General features: G+C 46.7%; 1 protein-coding gene across 2 annotated transcripts in view; it reads left to right on the top strand.

Annotated features, from left to right (window-relative positions):
* Window positions 1-13,385, top strand: part of RPS6KA5 (ribosomal protein S6 kinase A5) — a 131,474-nt gene extending 118,089 nt beyond the window's left edge. For both annotated transcript variants that reach the window (XM_079768120.1, XM_079768121.1), the window contains 3 exons: window positions 7,053-7,212; window positions 8,777-8,940; window positions 11,380-13,385. In XM_079768120.1, coding sequence (XP_079624246.1) covers window positions 7,053-7,212; window positions 8,777-8,940; window positions 11,380-11,619 — 564 coding nt within the window. In that variant the 3' untranslated portion in view covers window positions 11,620-13,385. The remainder of the gene's footprint in view (window positions 1-7,052; window positions 7,213-8,776; window positions 8,941-11,379) is intronic.
* Window positions 13,386-13,651: the final 266 nt, after the last annotated feature.

Raw genomic sequence — 13,651 nt, 5'->3', positions numbered from 1 at the left:
ACCGATAGTGATCCTGGTCAGCATGCTTTTCACAAAATGTCCTTGGCTGCAGTGATCAGAAAGGGAACATTAAGCTAGGAAGATCTGAGTGTGTTTTCTCTTCAAAATAACTTTACTTTTTATGCATATAATGTGTAATGCGTGATCCTAGGGAGAAATTTTCAGAGGCTACAGGAAGAGAGAAGAAAAAAGTGACATCACTGGGAATCTCATCATAGAGACCGTCTCCCTCTCACTCCCATCCCTCGCCCCCATCCCACCATGCTGTGTATTCCTTATGTCTTTCTATAAGCTTTTCTATAGACATGCATATATATTTGGGTGTTTTAAAATGAGAGTATAGTATACATGTAGTTTGAGTCTCAAAAGTTTATTTACTAATGAGAAGTTAGCATTTTCCAGTTTTTCACTAATTTTAAACGATACACATGAATATTGTTTATATATGTGCTTACATTTGTCTCACCATTTGTTTAGAATAGATTTCTAGGAGAAGGGTATACACATCTTTATTTTGAAATCTATGCCTGGATTTCCTTCTAGAAGGTTTTTCGTATCTTCTCCGAACTATATGCAAATACATGGAAGACTATCAATGTCAGTCTTAAATTGTTTCCTGCTGTTGTCATTTGCATGCGTTCCTCTGATGAATATTGTCTCAGCATCTTTTCATGTATCTGGACATTTGTACTTTTCTTTTAGGAGTTGCTGTGTGTGAGCTTTGCCCACTTTCCTATGGGGAGTTTTTCTTACTGGACTTGAAAGCTCTGTTAAGGATTTTAATCTTGTCTGCCATTAATATTGGAAATGTTTTTCTGGTTTGTCCTTTGTTCCACAACTTTGTTTAGAGTAATATGGGATTTTAATTTTGTTTTCAGAGGGATTTAAATAGAAAAGGTTTTTTTTTTTAATTTCTATGTAGTAAGATATGTCAGTCTGTTGTTTTATGGAACCTGCTCTGATTCAGATTGTCACTCTACCCCAACCCAAGATTATAAAAATATCCTCCTGAATTTCCCTCTAGGATTGTATTTTATTTTTACACGTTCACCAGCACTCCATCTGGGGTTTATTTTGGCATCAGCTTGCTTTCCCCTAATGGCTAGCCAGGTGTCCCTGCAGGATGGCTCCTCTTTTGGTTTAAGTTTCATATGGTTTTTATTTCAGTAACTCTAAGTCATCTTTATAATTTTCAAACTAAAATTTATGAATCATATTTTTAAAATAAAAATAAACAACTAGCTTCTATGGACTTGAGAGTTTTATTTAGCGACTTAAACATTAGTAGCACTCTCCTGAAGAAATACGTCTAAATAAAAAAGAGGCTTTCATTTTTTGTAATAACATAAGATTCCCCCCTGTTAAAGAACCCTTACTTTAAATATAAGCCAATTAAACCATCATCCTTTTTATGGTTCTAAAATATCGTCTTAGAGCTTCTGAATGCTGTCTCCATGGAAACAACTGGGTGTGATGTACGGACAGAAGCCGTGCTTCTCTCTAGATCTCACAGGTTTTAAAGGGAAATGGGACAGAGAAGCGGATGATGCCACAGGGAAGCAGTCACCATATCCAGACTGTGTGCAGGCCACAGGACACACAACCCAGTTTCTCCAGCAAATAAATTATAAGAAAAAATAGCGTGGGAACCTATAGATTAGATGACACTTTAAAAAGGGGACATCTGTCATACTTTCAACAATAAAGATGTTTAAAAAGACACTTAAGATACAGTGTTTGCATTTTACTTGAATTCTGATTCAAGCAAATTCTAATTTCAATCCTATTTATTAAATTCAACCTAAAACTAACTCATACAGATGTGATTATAATATACAGGGCATATAACATAATTGGAGAAATTTGAATATGGAATTATACAAAGGAATGACTGCTAATTCTTTTAGGTAGATAATGGTGTTGTGATTGTGGTTTTTAAAAATCCTTGCCTTTTAGAGATGCATAATGAAACAGATGAAAATAAAGTGAACACCTGCATTAAATTGTCAAGAAAAAAGAGTGCTTTGCAAACGTTTCCACATAAATGAATGCATATCTCCAGAGATCCGAGACAAAGCCTGAATTATCCCATAACAAGCCCAAAGCTTATTTGGAGTCTCCTGATTTGCCTTAGAAATTTATGGTCCTTTTGCATGTTGCATCCAGCAAACATGAATGTGGATATTTTAATATGAAAATAATTTCTATTACCCCCACTGACTAAAACAAATACTTCAGGAAGGTGCATCACATAGTATCATGTGGCTTTGATTGCAACCCAGTCTACCTCATGGATGTGCAGGACGTTAATTAGCATAGAGCTTACCCACTGCCTCATCTGCTCGGGGCTGCCATAGCAAAGTACTGCAGACGACACTTACTTTCTCACAGTTCTGAGGTTGGCAAGTGCACTGTCCAGGGGCCAGCATGGTGGTGTCCTTACATACCCTTTCCTCTCGTTCTCGGGGAGAGTGAGCAAGCTCTGGGTGCGTCTGTTGGAAAGGACACTATTCCTGTTCAGTCAGAACCCCACCCATGACCTCATTTAACTTAAATTACCTCCATACAGGCCCTTTCTCTACATACAGTCACACTGAGGATTGGGTCTTCGACATACGAATTTTGGAGGCACACACATTCAGTGTATGACACAGTATTTAGAAAATGTAGGACAGGATGAGCTGCTGCTGCCTGCTGCTCCCCTGGTTGCAAGTCTCATGGGGACCCTTAGAGTTTAGGAGAAAGAAAGCACAAGTACACGCCTGAGGAAAGGGGTGCACCGTGTGCTCGAGAGAGAGCACACAGGGTCCTTTGTCTTGAGGGTTCTCATCTCTTTTCTAAAGGTGGGAGTTTTAGGGGAGTTCTCAGGGGAGGGTCTCAGCAGAATATTCAGTAGTTTGCCAGGTGTGTCCTTTAATATGCTGACGCATCAAAATGAGCATGTAGGGGAGTAGGGATCCTTTTCTGGTCAGCTTCACTGCTTTATTTTTATCTGGGATCTGTCTGTCTCCAACTGGGCTTTTTTGATATTTATTTCCCTGACTTCGTCCATCCTGGGGTTTGGCTGGCACGAATGGCACCAACTGCGTCTCTGTGATCTCTCTTCCTGACCAGGGTCATCTAAGCTACTCACTGTCTGGGGAGGAGAGGTGTAAACTGTTTGCTCCTAGGTGTCTTTGGTTAGGGAAGATCTTGCGATTTATTAGCAGGCTGTTAATTGCTCAGCCTTATTTAACTATTTCGTCTCCTGTTCCCTCATTCCACTTGCCAGGGAATAGTCCTACCTTCTTACTGTCCTGCCTCAGCGGAGCTGTTTTCAGAGAGTAGTCACAGAGGGCGTGGCCTTGCACAGAACCCTTCAGGCCTGCTCCTCGGCTCTTCAGTGGAGTTGCTGGAGCCTCTTTCACAGATACTTTAGCATCAGGTCTACCAAATCCTGTAGCCGAAGTGGCAGGACGGATTGTATTGCAGCTTGCACGTGCAACAACACCTTCTTTACTCTGGGCCTCACTTAAATTGGTAGCCTTCCAAGTCGCCTGACAAAACGATTGGAGCCATATTCTCAGCTGCAATATATGCCTCCACCCAGACCCAGGGAAGCCCGCTGAGCCCTGTGCTGCTCTCCAATGGGACGAGGTACCGCAGCCCGACTTTCAGAGGGGAATGTCTCTATGCCCTGACCATTGGCTCTAAACCCTTCCCCAGGTGACAGTCCCCGGATGTTTGTAGTTTATCTCCACCCTCTGGCATGCATATGTATAGGGCACTTAGAATACCTGCCACTTTCTGCCCATGGACCTCATGTAATGAGGACATCAATACAGAGAACCAGCGTGGCTTCTCTCGAGTGTCAAGATGATGGAGGCCCCGCAGACCGTTACAGCAGAGCAGGAAAGTCAGCATAGCTCTTGGGAAAGAGTGAATGCCGTCCTTGCCATGTGAGGACTTCCTGCTTTGACCTTTCCTGTTGAAGGGAATGAAGAAGAATCCATTGACCAGGTCAATAGGTGCTTATCAGCGCCATCAGCTGACGTGCCGTGTACCCCATCAGCACAGCAGCTGGTCCCTGCTGGCCCCTCTTAGCCACGGCTGCAGTTCCTCCGTGTGTGCACCGTTCCTGTGCTCAATTCCTCCTCCTCACAGCCTGTGCTCCTCAGTAACGTAATCGTGTATAAGCATTTGCTTCAGACTCTGCTCTTTGGGGAACCCAGGCTCAAGTGGTTGGTGCCAGCAGCGACCTAGAAAGCAGACCGCAAAGGGGCTTGGAAGTTGCATGTGTCCCCCTTCCCATAGGGCGTGGGGTCCCTGTTGCCATCCAGCCAGAGAAAGAGGAGGGAAGGGGTCAACAGCGAGCCCGGGATGGAGAGTGGGTGTGTAACTGAGCAGGCTGCTGCTTCTTACCAAGCACAATGGATGGCTTGACCTTGTTGCTTTTACTCTGTAGATGAAGAACTGGTCTTGGAGGTTAACTGATCTTCCCGAGCTAGGAAATAAGCACTTGTTTGAAGCCAGGTCCATCTGACTCTAACACTCATTTCTCTCCTCTGTGTCTTCTCTCTGCGAGAATGATGACAGGGGACGGAGCCCCTAGTTAGATGGGGGTGGGGGGCAGACTTTGCTAGCTGAAGAAAGCAAGTGGTGGTCTAAGGAGACGTGCAGCTTGTGCCCAGCCAGGGAGGCAGAAGAACTGTCGGTAGGGAAAGTGGGGGTGGAGCCTGGGAACTGTGAGGCCCAGGCCCAGGGGAAGGTGTGGGAAGCCAGGGAAGGAGTTTGCATAGAGCCGTGCTGGAAGGGATTCCACTGCTTACCTGTTGCTCTGTGTCTGCAGGAAGGAAAGGGGGCAGTAGAGGCCCTGGTGTCAGTTAGGAGACTGTGAGAGGGATGTTGGGCAGTTTCTCCTAACCTGTGGGCTCGGTCAGTCCGATCCAGTTGTAGCCTTCCTTCCATACCAAAGCTTTAGGAGGTTTTGTGTTTTTTATTAAGTTGTTTGTCTTTGTTCTACAGATGTCCTAGCATTTCCCTCCTTCGAACAAATATTTTTCTTACTATATTGCTCAAAATTAGAAACAGGTGTCTTCTCCTTGTCTACTATTTTCAAACTCTCCAGTCTCATGAGTGTAGTTGTTTTCCTTCTTGGGCACAGCTTTTTTTCAGAAAGTCCAAATTCGTCCAAAGCCCCCTTGTCTCAGGTAACAACCTCAGAGGGTCAAGCTTCTTCATGTAAAACTAGAGGCCTGGTGTACGGATTCGTGCACCGGTGGGGTCCCTCAGTCTGGCCCGCGGGGATTGAGCCAAAACTGGCTCTCTGATATCCCCCAAGGGGTTCTGGATTGCGAGAGGGCGGTTCTCGGGTGACACACCCCAGAATTGGACTCCCTCCTTTCTGGTTCTGGTTGCGTCACTCGAGAACCACAGCTGCCAAGTCACCACAGCTTGGCAGCTCCTGCGTTGAGTGTCTGCCCCCTGGTGGTCAGTGCGTGTCATTGCTACCAGCTGGAACGTCTGTCTCCCAGTGGTCATTGTGCGTCATAGCTACTGCTTGGATGCTTAGGCTTTTATATATAGACTAGAGGCCCAGTGCACGAAATTTGTGCACGGGGCTGAGGGGTGTCCCTCAGCCCAGCCTGCACCCTCTCCAATCTGGGACCCCTCGAGGGATGTCCTACTGGGATCGGGCCTAAATGGGCAGTCGGACATCCCTCTCACAATCCAGTACTGCTGGCTCCCAATTGCTCGTCTGCCTACCTTCCTGATTGCCCCTAACCGCTTCTGCCTGCCAGCCTGATCACCCCCTAACCACTCCCATGACAGCCTGACTGATGCCTAACTGCTCCCCTGCCAGCCTGTTTACCCCTAACTGCCCTCCCCTGTAGGCCTGGTCACCCCTAACTGCCCTCCCCTGCAGGCCTGGTCACCCCTAACTGCCCTCCCCTGCAGGCCTGGGTCCCCCCCAACTGCCCTTCCCTGCAGGCTCTGTTGCCCCCAACTTCCCTCCTCTGCCAGCCTGGTCACCCCTAACTGCCCTCCCCTGCAGGCTTGATCGCCCCCAACTGCCCTCCCTTGCAGGCCTGGTCCCTCCCAACTGCCCTCCCCTGCTGGCCTGATCGCTCACAACTGCCCTCCCTTGCATACCTGGTCCCTCCCAACTGCCCTCCCCTGCTGGCCATCTTGTGGCAGCCATCTTGTGTCCACATGGGGGCAGCCATCTTTGACCACATGGGGCAGCCATCTTGTGTGTTGGAGTGATGGTCAATTTGCATATTACTCTTTTATTAGATAGGATAGAGGCCTGGTGCACGGGTGGGGACCAGCTGCTTTGCCCTGAAGGGTGTCCCGGATCAGGGTGCGGGTTCCCTTGGGGCGTGGGGCGGCCTGGGTGAGGGGCCTGTGGTGGTTTGCAGGTGGAGGCCCTGGTATCTGGGATTTATTTATCTTCTATAATTGAAACTTTGTAGCGGAGGCCAAGGCAGGCCAGGGCTGAGGAAAGCTTGGCTTCCTCCATCGCCAGGGGCAACCCAAGCCTCCTGCTCTCTCTAGCTCCGTGGCTGCCATCGTTTTTGTTGGGATTTATTTACCGTATTTTCCAGCGTATAAGACGACTTTTTAACCCAGGAAAATCTTATATGCGCAGTCCTCTTATACGCCGGAAAATACGGTATCTTCTATAATTGAAACTTTGTAGCCTTGAGTGGAGGCCTGGGCCCGCCAGGGTGTGCAGAAAGCTTGGCTTCCTCCATTGCCAGGGAAACCCAAGCCTCCTGCTCACTCTGTGGCCGCAGCCATCTTGGTTCGGTTAATTTGCATAGTCGCTCCTGATTGGCTGGTGGGCTTGGCTTGTGGGTATGGTGGAGTGGTGGTTAATTTGCATATTACTCTTTTATTATATAGGATGCTTTTAAATCTTGATGTCATAATAAGCCATTCCTCTTTATTTAAAAGTCTTTGAAAGGTATTGGTTGTTTCAGCGATAGAAGCCACATAATCTTTTAAACCCAATAATGCCAATCATAATAAACTGTTGAAACATTCTTTGTTTCTTTTTTTCTCGATAGTATACAATGTTGTCTGGGCAAGTTCCATTCCAATCTCATGACAAAAGTTTGACATGCACCAGTGCAGTGGAAATCATGAAGAAAATCAAAAAGGGAGATTTCTCCTTTGAAGGAGAAGCCTGGAAGAATGTATCCCAAGAGGCTAAAGATTTGATCCAAGGTAAGAATCTAAGGAAATTTTATGTTATGGGCTGTGCAGAGATTGAAGTGGAGTCATGCCATTACACATATGTTTGTTCATTACTCAAGGAGTCCATGTGTTCTAAAAGGGTTCCAGGCTGCTGTATTGTGCTATTTCTTCTTATCAGAACATTCTCCCTCAGTGATCCTATCCACTGTCTCCATAGGAACTAGCACCTGGGTCCATTAGCATCCTAGTCTGGCACCTCCACATTGAACTGTACTTGTTGTTGTTGTTAAACCTCACCTAAGGATATTTTTTCCATTGATTTTTAGAGAGTGGAAGGGAGTGGGGGAGAAGGAGAGAGACAAAGATTGATATGAGAGAGACACATTGATTGGTTGCCTCCCGCATGCACCCCAACCGGGGCTGGGGATTGAACCTGCAACCCAGGTACTGGCCCTTGACAGGGAATCAAACCTGAGACCCTCCAGTATGCAGACCAATGCTCTAACCACTGAGCACACCAGCCAGAGCCAAACCTGTTCTTTTTTACTCTCCTTTCCCCCAAACGTGTGCCTCCTCACATCTCCCTCTTTGGCACTGTCAAGAAGCCAGTCCACCAAATCAGAAAGCTGGACACCTGCTACCTCCCAGCCTTCCTCGCCTTCCACAGCCAGTCACTGCTTCCTGCAGGTTCAGCATCCCTCCTCGCACCCCTCTCCCCATTCACGTGGCCGCCTCCTTAGTCCTCGTCACCATTTCTCTCCTAAGATCCGACAACATTCTTTCAACTTGTCTCACTTCCTCTCACGTTTCCTGTCTGTCCATCATCGATCGGCATGTCCAGAGATGCTCATGTCTCTGTTACAAATCCTTCAGAGAGTCCACTAACCTCAGGTCATGCCCCAGCACAGCACATTGAAAACTCAAGGCCCTTCACGCCCTGCCTCTGCCTGTGAACACTTGATTCCTCAGTTGTGCCGAGCTTCCGGGTTCCTGCACCCCACGTTCCTGTGCACTAGCTCTTCTTAACCCCTGGGCACCCCTCCTCATTGAGCCCACTTCTCTCATCCCCCAGGACCCGTCTTCTGGAAGTTTCCCAGGGTGCCCACACTCCCTTGGCTGAGCCCTTCCCCTCGCCTCCAGCACATGGCCCCCTGGTGGCGTGAGAGCTGGGGCTTGTCTTCGTGTCTCCTCAGAACTCCTCTTGGATTCTCCACTTCCACTTCTCTAGGCCTGGCCGCACCCCTGATTTAGAGAAGGTGCTGGTACGGGCGTGAAGTAGGTCTAGCTCTTTCCTCGTTCGGAGTTTACCCGGTCACCCCGGGGAGTCTTAGTTGGGTGGCTATTTTCTCCTGATTGAAAAGTCGGTTAGCCCACAGCCTCCTAGAAATAGGCTGTTGTGGGCTTTCTCATTAGCATCCAGTGCTCACTAGGGCATTTAAGAGCATATGAAAGGGTAATTATTTTTGTAGGAGGTTGAAGCCTTATAGAAACCATCATGTCATGTGAACATAATTGAGATTTATATCTGAGGTTGATTTTAAACTGTTTGAAATGGCAAATCACAAAATAAAAAATGTCTTGTTTATTCCCACAGGACTTCTCACAGTCGATCCAAATAAAAGGCTTAAAATGTCTGGCCTGAGGTACAATGAATGGCTCCAAGACGGCAGTCAGCTGTCCTCCAATCCTCTGATGACTCCCGACATCCTGGGGTCTTCAGGAGCCGCCGTGCACACCTGCGTGAAGGCCACCTTCCACGTAAGGGCCTGTGCTCTGCAGTGTGGGGTTTGAAAGGAATCAGATACCCCATAACCTCCAAGACGCACTCTGAGTAATAACAGTTAAAATCCTACATAATAATAGACAAATATGCAAATTGACCATACCTCCAACACACCCACAAGCCATGCCCACAAGCCACGCCCACCATCCAATCAGAGCGAGCATGCAAATTAACCCAAACCAAGATGGCTACAGCCACAGAGAGCAAGGTTTCCTAGGTAACAGAGGAAGCCAAGCTTTCCGCCTGCCCTTGCCAGGCCTAAGCCTCCACTCAAGCTACAAAGTTTCAATTATAGAAGGTAAACAAATTCAAACAAATAGCGGCAGAATGGAGCTTGAGAGAGCAGGCCAGGGTTGCCGCCAGCAACAGGGGAAGCAAAGCTTTCCACACACCCTGGCCGGGCCCACCCGCTTAAGGCAACAAAGTTTCAATTATAACACCAACAGAAATGGCTGCCAGCCTCGGAGGGAGCCCCAGGCTTGGCTCCGCTCCAGGCTACAAAGTTTCAATTGTAGAAGGAAAATAAATTCCAGATACCAGGGCCTCCGCTTGGGTTGCCAGGGGGCGTGGCCGGCCTGCAAACCACCACAGGTCCCTCGCTCAGGCCGCCCCCACACCCCAAGGGAACCCCCACCTGATCCGGGACACCCTTCAGGGCAAACCAGCTGGCCCCCACCCCTGTACCAGGCCTCTATTCTATCTAATAAAAGAGTAATATACAGATGGATCATCACTGCAACACACAATATAGCTGCCCCCATGTGGTCAAAGATCCTGCCCCCATGTGGACACAAGATGGCCACCACAAGATGGCCAGCAGGAGAGGGCAGTTGGGAGGCACCCAGCCTGCAAGGGAGGGCAGTTGAAAAGGACAAGGCCTGCAAGGGAGGGCAGTTGGAGGTGATCAACCCTGCAGGAGAGGGCAGTTAGGGGTGACCAGGCCGGCAGAGGAGGGAAGTTGGGGGCAAACAGGCTGGCAGCAGAGTGGTTAGGGGGTGATCAGGCTGGCAGGCAGAAGCGGTTAGGGGCAATCAGGAAGTCAGGCAGGCAAGCAGTTGGGAGCCAGCAGTCCTGGATTGTGAGAGGGATGTCCCATATTGGAGAGGGTACAGGCTGGGCTGAGGGACAACCCCCCTCCGTGCACGAATTTCATGCACCGGGCCTCTAGTAAGAAATAAAAGGCTTAAAATGTTCTTTTAATGTCAGGATACAAACACATTTACAAGCAGCAAGTGCTTGGGGCCAGAGTCCCTGCAAACCCACAGTGCCCTTCCTAGACGTGTGGAATGAGTGTGTGAGATCAGGCAGTGGGGGTATTGGAATAGCTGAAGATTTCCTGTAGGTGATGAAAACAATGTACTACCTACTACTAGGACTTTCTTCTCTCAAATAAGCGGAATCATTTTCTTTTAAAACAATAAATAAACACTAGGAACTAAGGCACCCGTGAAAATTCGTTCATTCGGCAACCGTTTTGGGCCTCCTGTGTTCTAGAGACCATGAGGGGTAAGAAGTAGGTACGCGGCATTCGGCACTGATTGTGTTTGAGAGGCTGAGCCTGCATTGCAGGAGCCACACATCCGTGCCCAGCAGATGCAAACACATTCAGATAGTTGTCTAAGGGGTAAACGAGTGAAGGAGAAATACAGTTACCTCTGAAGGGATTATCTTGAGAAAGGAGGGATAGCGCTTCCCCTTCAGCTGCAGACATTGATTTAAAAGTTAATGAACTAGGATATGGTGAGGTGTAAAGAGATTAACTGCAAGAATTTGTAGCAGGTGATCCATATCTTCTCAGTGACGCGATGCAAGGTTGTCAGGGGCAACCGCAGCCGTGCCAGAGCTTGAGGCTAAGAAAAGTGAAGACAGGCTGCCCACTGGCTAACGCCGGCCTGGGGTGTGTAGCCCTGATCTCCTGTGTGTAGATTCACTGGCCAAGATAACGCCCAATTGCATTGACTTGGAAGTGGAGAGCAGGGGCCCATAATGGATTAAGTCTGTTTTGCGTTGGGACTCTGTGGTCAGGATTTTAAATCTCAGACACAGAACTAGTAGAGTAATGGGCGTAGCAGGAGTGGGGTGTGGGAGGGGTGTGTTGGATGCTGATAGTCTTCAGGAATTTCCAGTCAGTCAATGTTTCTTACTGAGAGGTAGCGCTAACTTCTTCAAATGATGTATGAGAATCATGACTCCCGGACAGCCAAGCTGGTTTGGTTTAAGCAGCATCCTCAGCCACCACCCCGTGAACTCTGTACCCGACAGGAGGTTTGGATACAATGGTTTTAGGACTTTGTTCCCCAAACACCTTGGAGCTATTGGTTGACAACCAAAGTCGCCTCCTGCTGTAGTCATAATTGCCAAGGAATCTTCCCTCCTTGTACCTTCATCGGGGTTCCCTTGTTTCTCTCCCCTAGGCCTTTAACAAATACAAGAGAGAGGGGTTTTGCCTGCAGAATGTCGACAAGGCCCCTCTGGCTAAGAGGAGGAAGATGAAGAAGACCAGCACCAGCACGGAGACGCGCAGCAGCTCCAGCGAGAGCTCCCATTCTTCGTCCTCTCACTCTCACGGTAAAACCACCCCCACGAAGGCCCTGCAGCCCAGCAACCCTGCCGACAGCAATAACCCCGAGCCCCTCTTCCAGTTCTCGGACTGAACGGCACAGGAACGGAGGGCTGTGACCCGGAGCCTGGCACCTTTGCTCCCGCGGCAGTGCCTGAGGTGATGTTCCATCAAAGTCAAAGCTTGTCTACTTTAAGAAAATAAAATATCCTGAATGAGCCAAAAAAACAAAAACGAAAACCACCAACCAAACAGAAAAACAAGTCCCACTGGTCTCAATCTGCCTCTTGGGGAATTTTTTCAGGAAAACCCATTGGTTATCCTTGTCCTAAAGCACTGGACAGACCATGTTACTGTGAATGAAGCACAGGTCACACGGTTTAGTGACTTACCTGGTGCCAGCAGGACGATTCTGGAAGGAGCAGAGGCCCCTGTAAATGCAGTTAGGGGCTGGCCGGATTCGAACTGCTTGCAGAGTAGTCACAGGCCTTTCAGCTGTCTGCCGGCAAGTTGCTCCTACTGTGGCGACACCTTCTGCTTTGCCTTGTGGATAATGTGGGCTTTTAAGAGATTTGCACCCTTTCTGCAGGAATTTATCAGAGAGAAAACATGTCTGTTTTAAAAAAGATTCTGTAATGAATTTTATGTGTGGCATATACTTATTTCTGAGCGAGGACTTTAACTTATTGTTTTTATTTTGTGGTTACATATGATGATAACCTACTATTCATCTTTTTCAAAAAGTAAAAGAAAAGCTATAAGGACCCGTGGCCCCAGGCTCGGTCTTCGGGGCCCATCTGAGTGCATGCTCAGCTCCGTGTTTCTCACTTTGCACTGCTCTGTCCTGGCAGTTTGTTCAATGGTATTGCGAGCCATGAAGGTACATGTCTCTGTTTTAGGTAACATTGCACTTTATAAAAGAATATGAATGAAGCGAACTATTTTATAAAGTGCACTGGTTAAAGCATATGTACTGTATTTTTGCCATTTTTTTTTGTTGTTGTTGTTGTTATCTACTTTAAATTTGTCCTTACACCCCCTTCTACCTTGTTTGCAACAAGTAGCATGAGCCATGTGGCCTCGCGCTCCATCAGCCTCCCAGGCACCGACGTGAGGAGAAGCGAAAGGGAAGTTCTGTTCAGCACTGTGCTTCTCTTTGTACACTGTTGTCCGCAGAGAGGCACTTCCTCCTGGCCGGCTGTCATGTACATCGTATCTTAGAATCATAACTATGGCGTATTTGGAAATTTTCCTGTTCAATTTTAAATCCAGAAAGCATATTTTATAAACTTACTCCGAGCACTTTTATTGCTCAAAAGTTCTGAATTCATACACAAAACAAGAGCTTTGTGATGAAGACATTTCACTGAGAGATTGCTGCATTTACAAATACGATTAATTTATTTCCTATGCAAAAAAGATGTGGTCGGATTTGTATGTTCTGTTTTCTTTTAAAGCTATCACACGAAATGTTAGGACTGAGAAAGGTGATCTTGGCCGTGTTTACAGGAATCATGCTTAAAAAGATAAATCCCAACACATTTCTTTTAGTTTTTGTTCATGATAACCTCTGGAGCATTAGTTTGGAATTTGGGTGTGATATTTATTTATTCATTTATTGCGATAATGCAGCATTAATTTCAACCAATTATGAATACTAAAAATATTGCACTCTATGTAACAGTAGTATATTTATTGCTAAATCAATGTATATATTATTAGCACAAGCAACAAAAATGGCAAATATTAAAATATTTTCAAAATACTGTATTATCTGGTTCACATTTTTGTCCACAATGGTTATTGGAAATAGCTTTTAATACTTTTCAGTGGCCCAACTGACTACATAATTCTCATTGAATCAACTGTACCCCCAGCTTGTGGTTATTCTGAGTAATGATGGAAGATCTTTCATGAATTATTACCAAATAGAGCTAACTCACAAAATGTGGTTCCATCAGGCAGAGATTTATAATAATTAAGAAAATGTCCATTTATGTCTATAGTTATGTTGAATATTTTTGGAAATGTGTAAGTTAGCTCTTTAAGTATTTTTTAAACTGCATTCTCATAGACAATGCTAGTTGTAAAGTATAGACTAAAAGAATTTTGTTGCTAAAGGAAAA

Source organism: Cnephaeus nilssonii (assembly GCF_951640355.1).
Source record: "Cnephaeus nilssonii genome assembly, chromosome: 4".
Taxonomy (NCBI): Eukaryota; Metazoa; Chordata; class Mammalia; order Chiroptera; family Vespertilionidae; genus Cnephaeus; species Cnephaeus nilssonii.
This window is presented reverse-complemented; position numbering and strand designations above follow the sequence as displayed.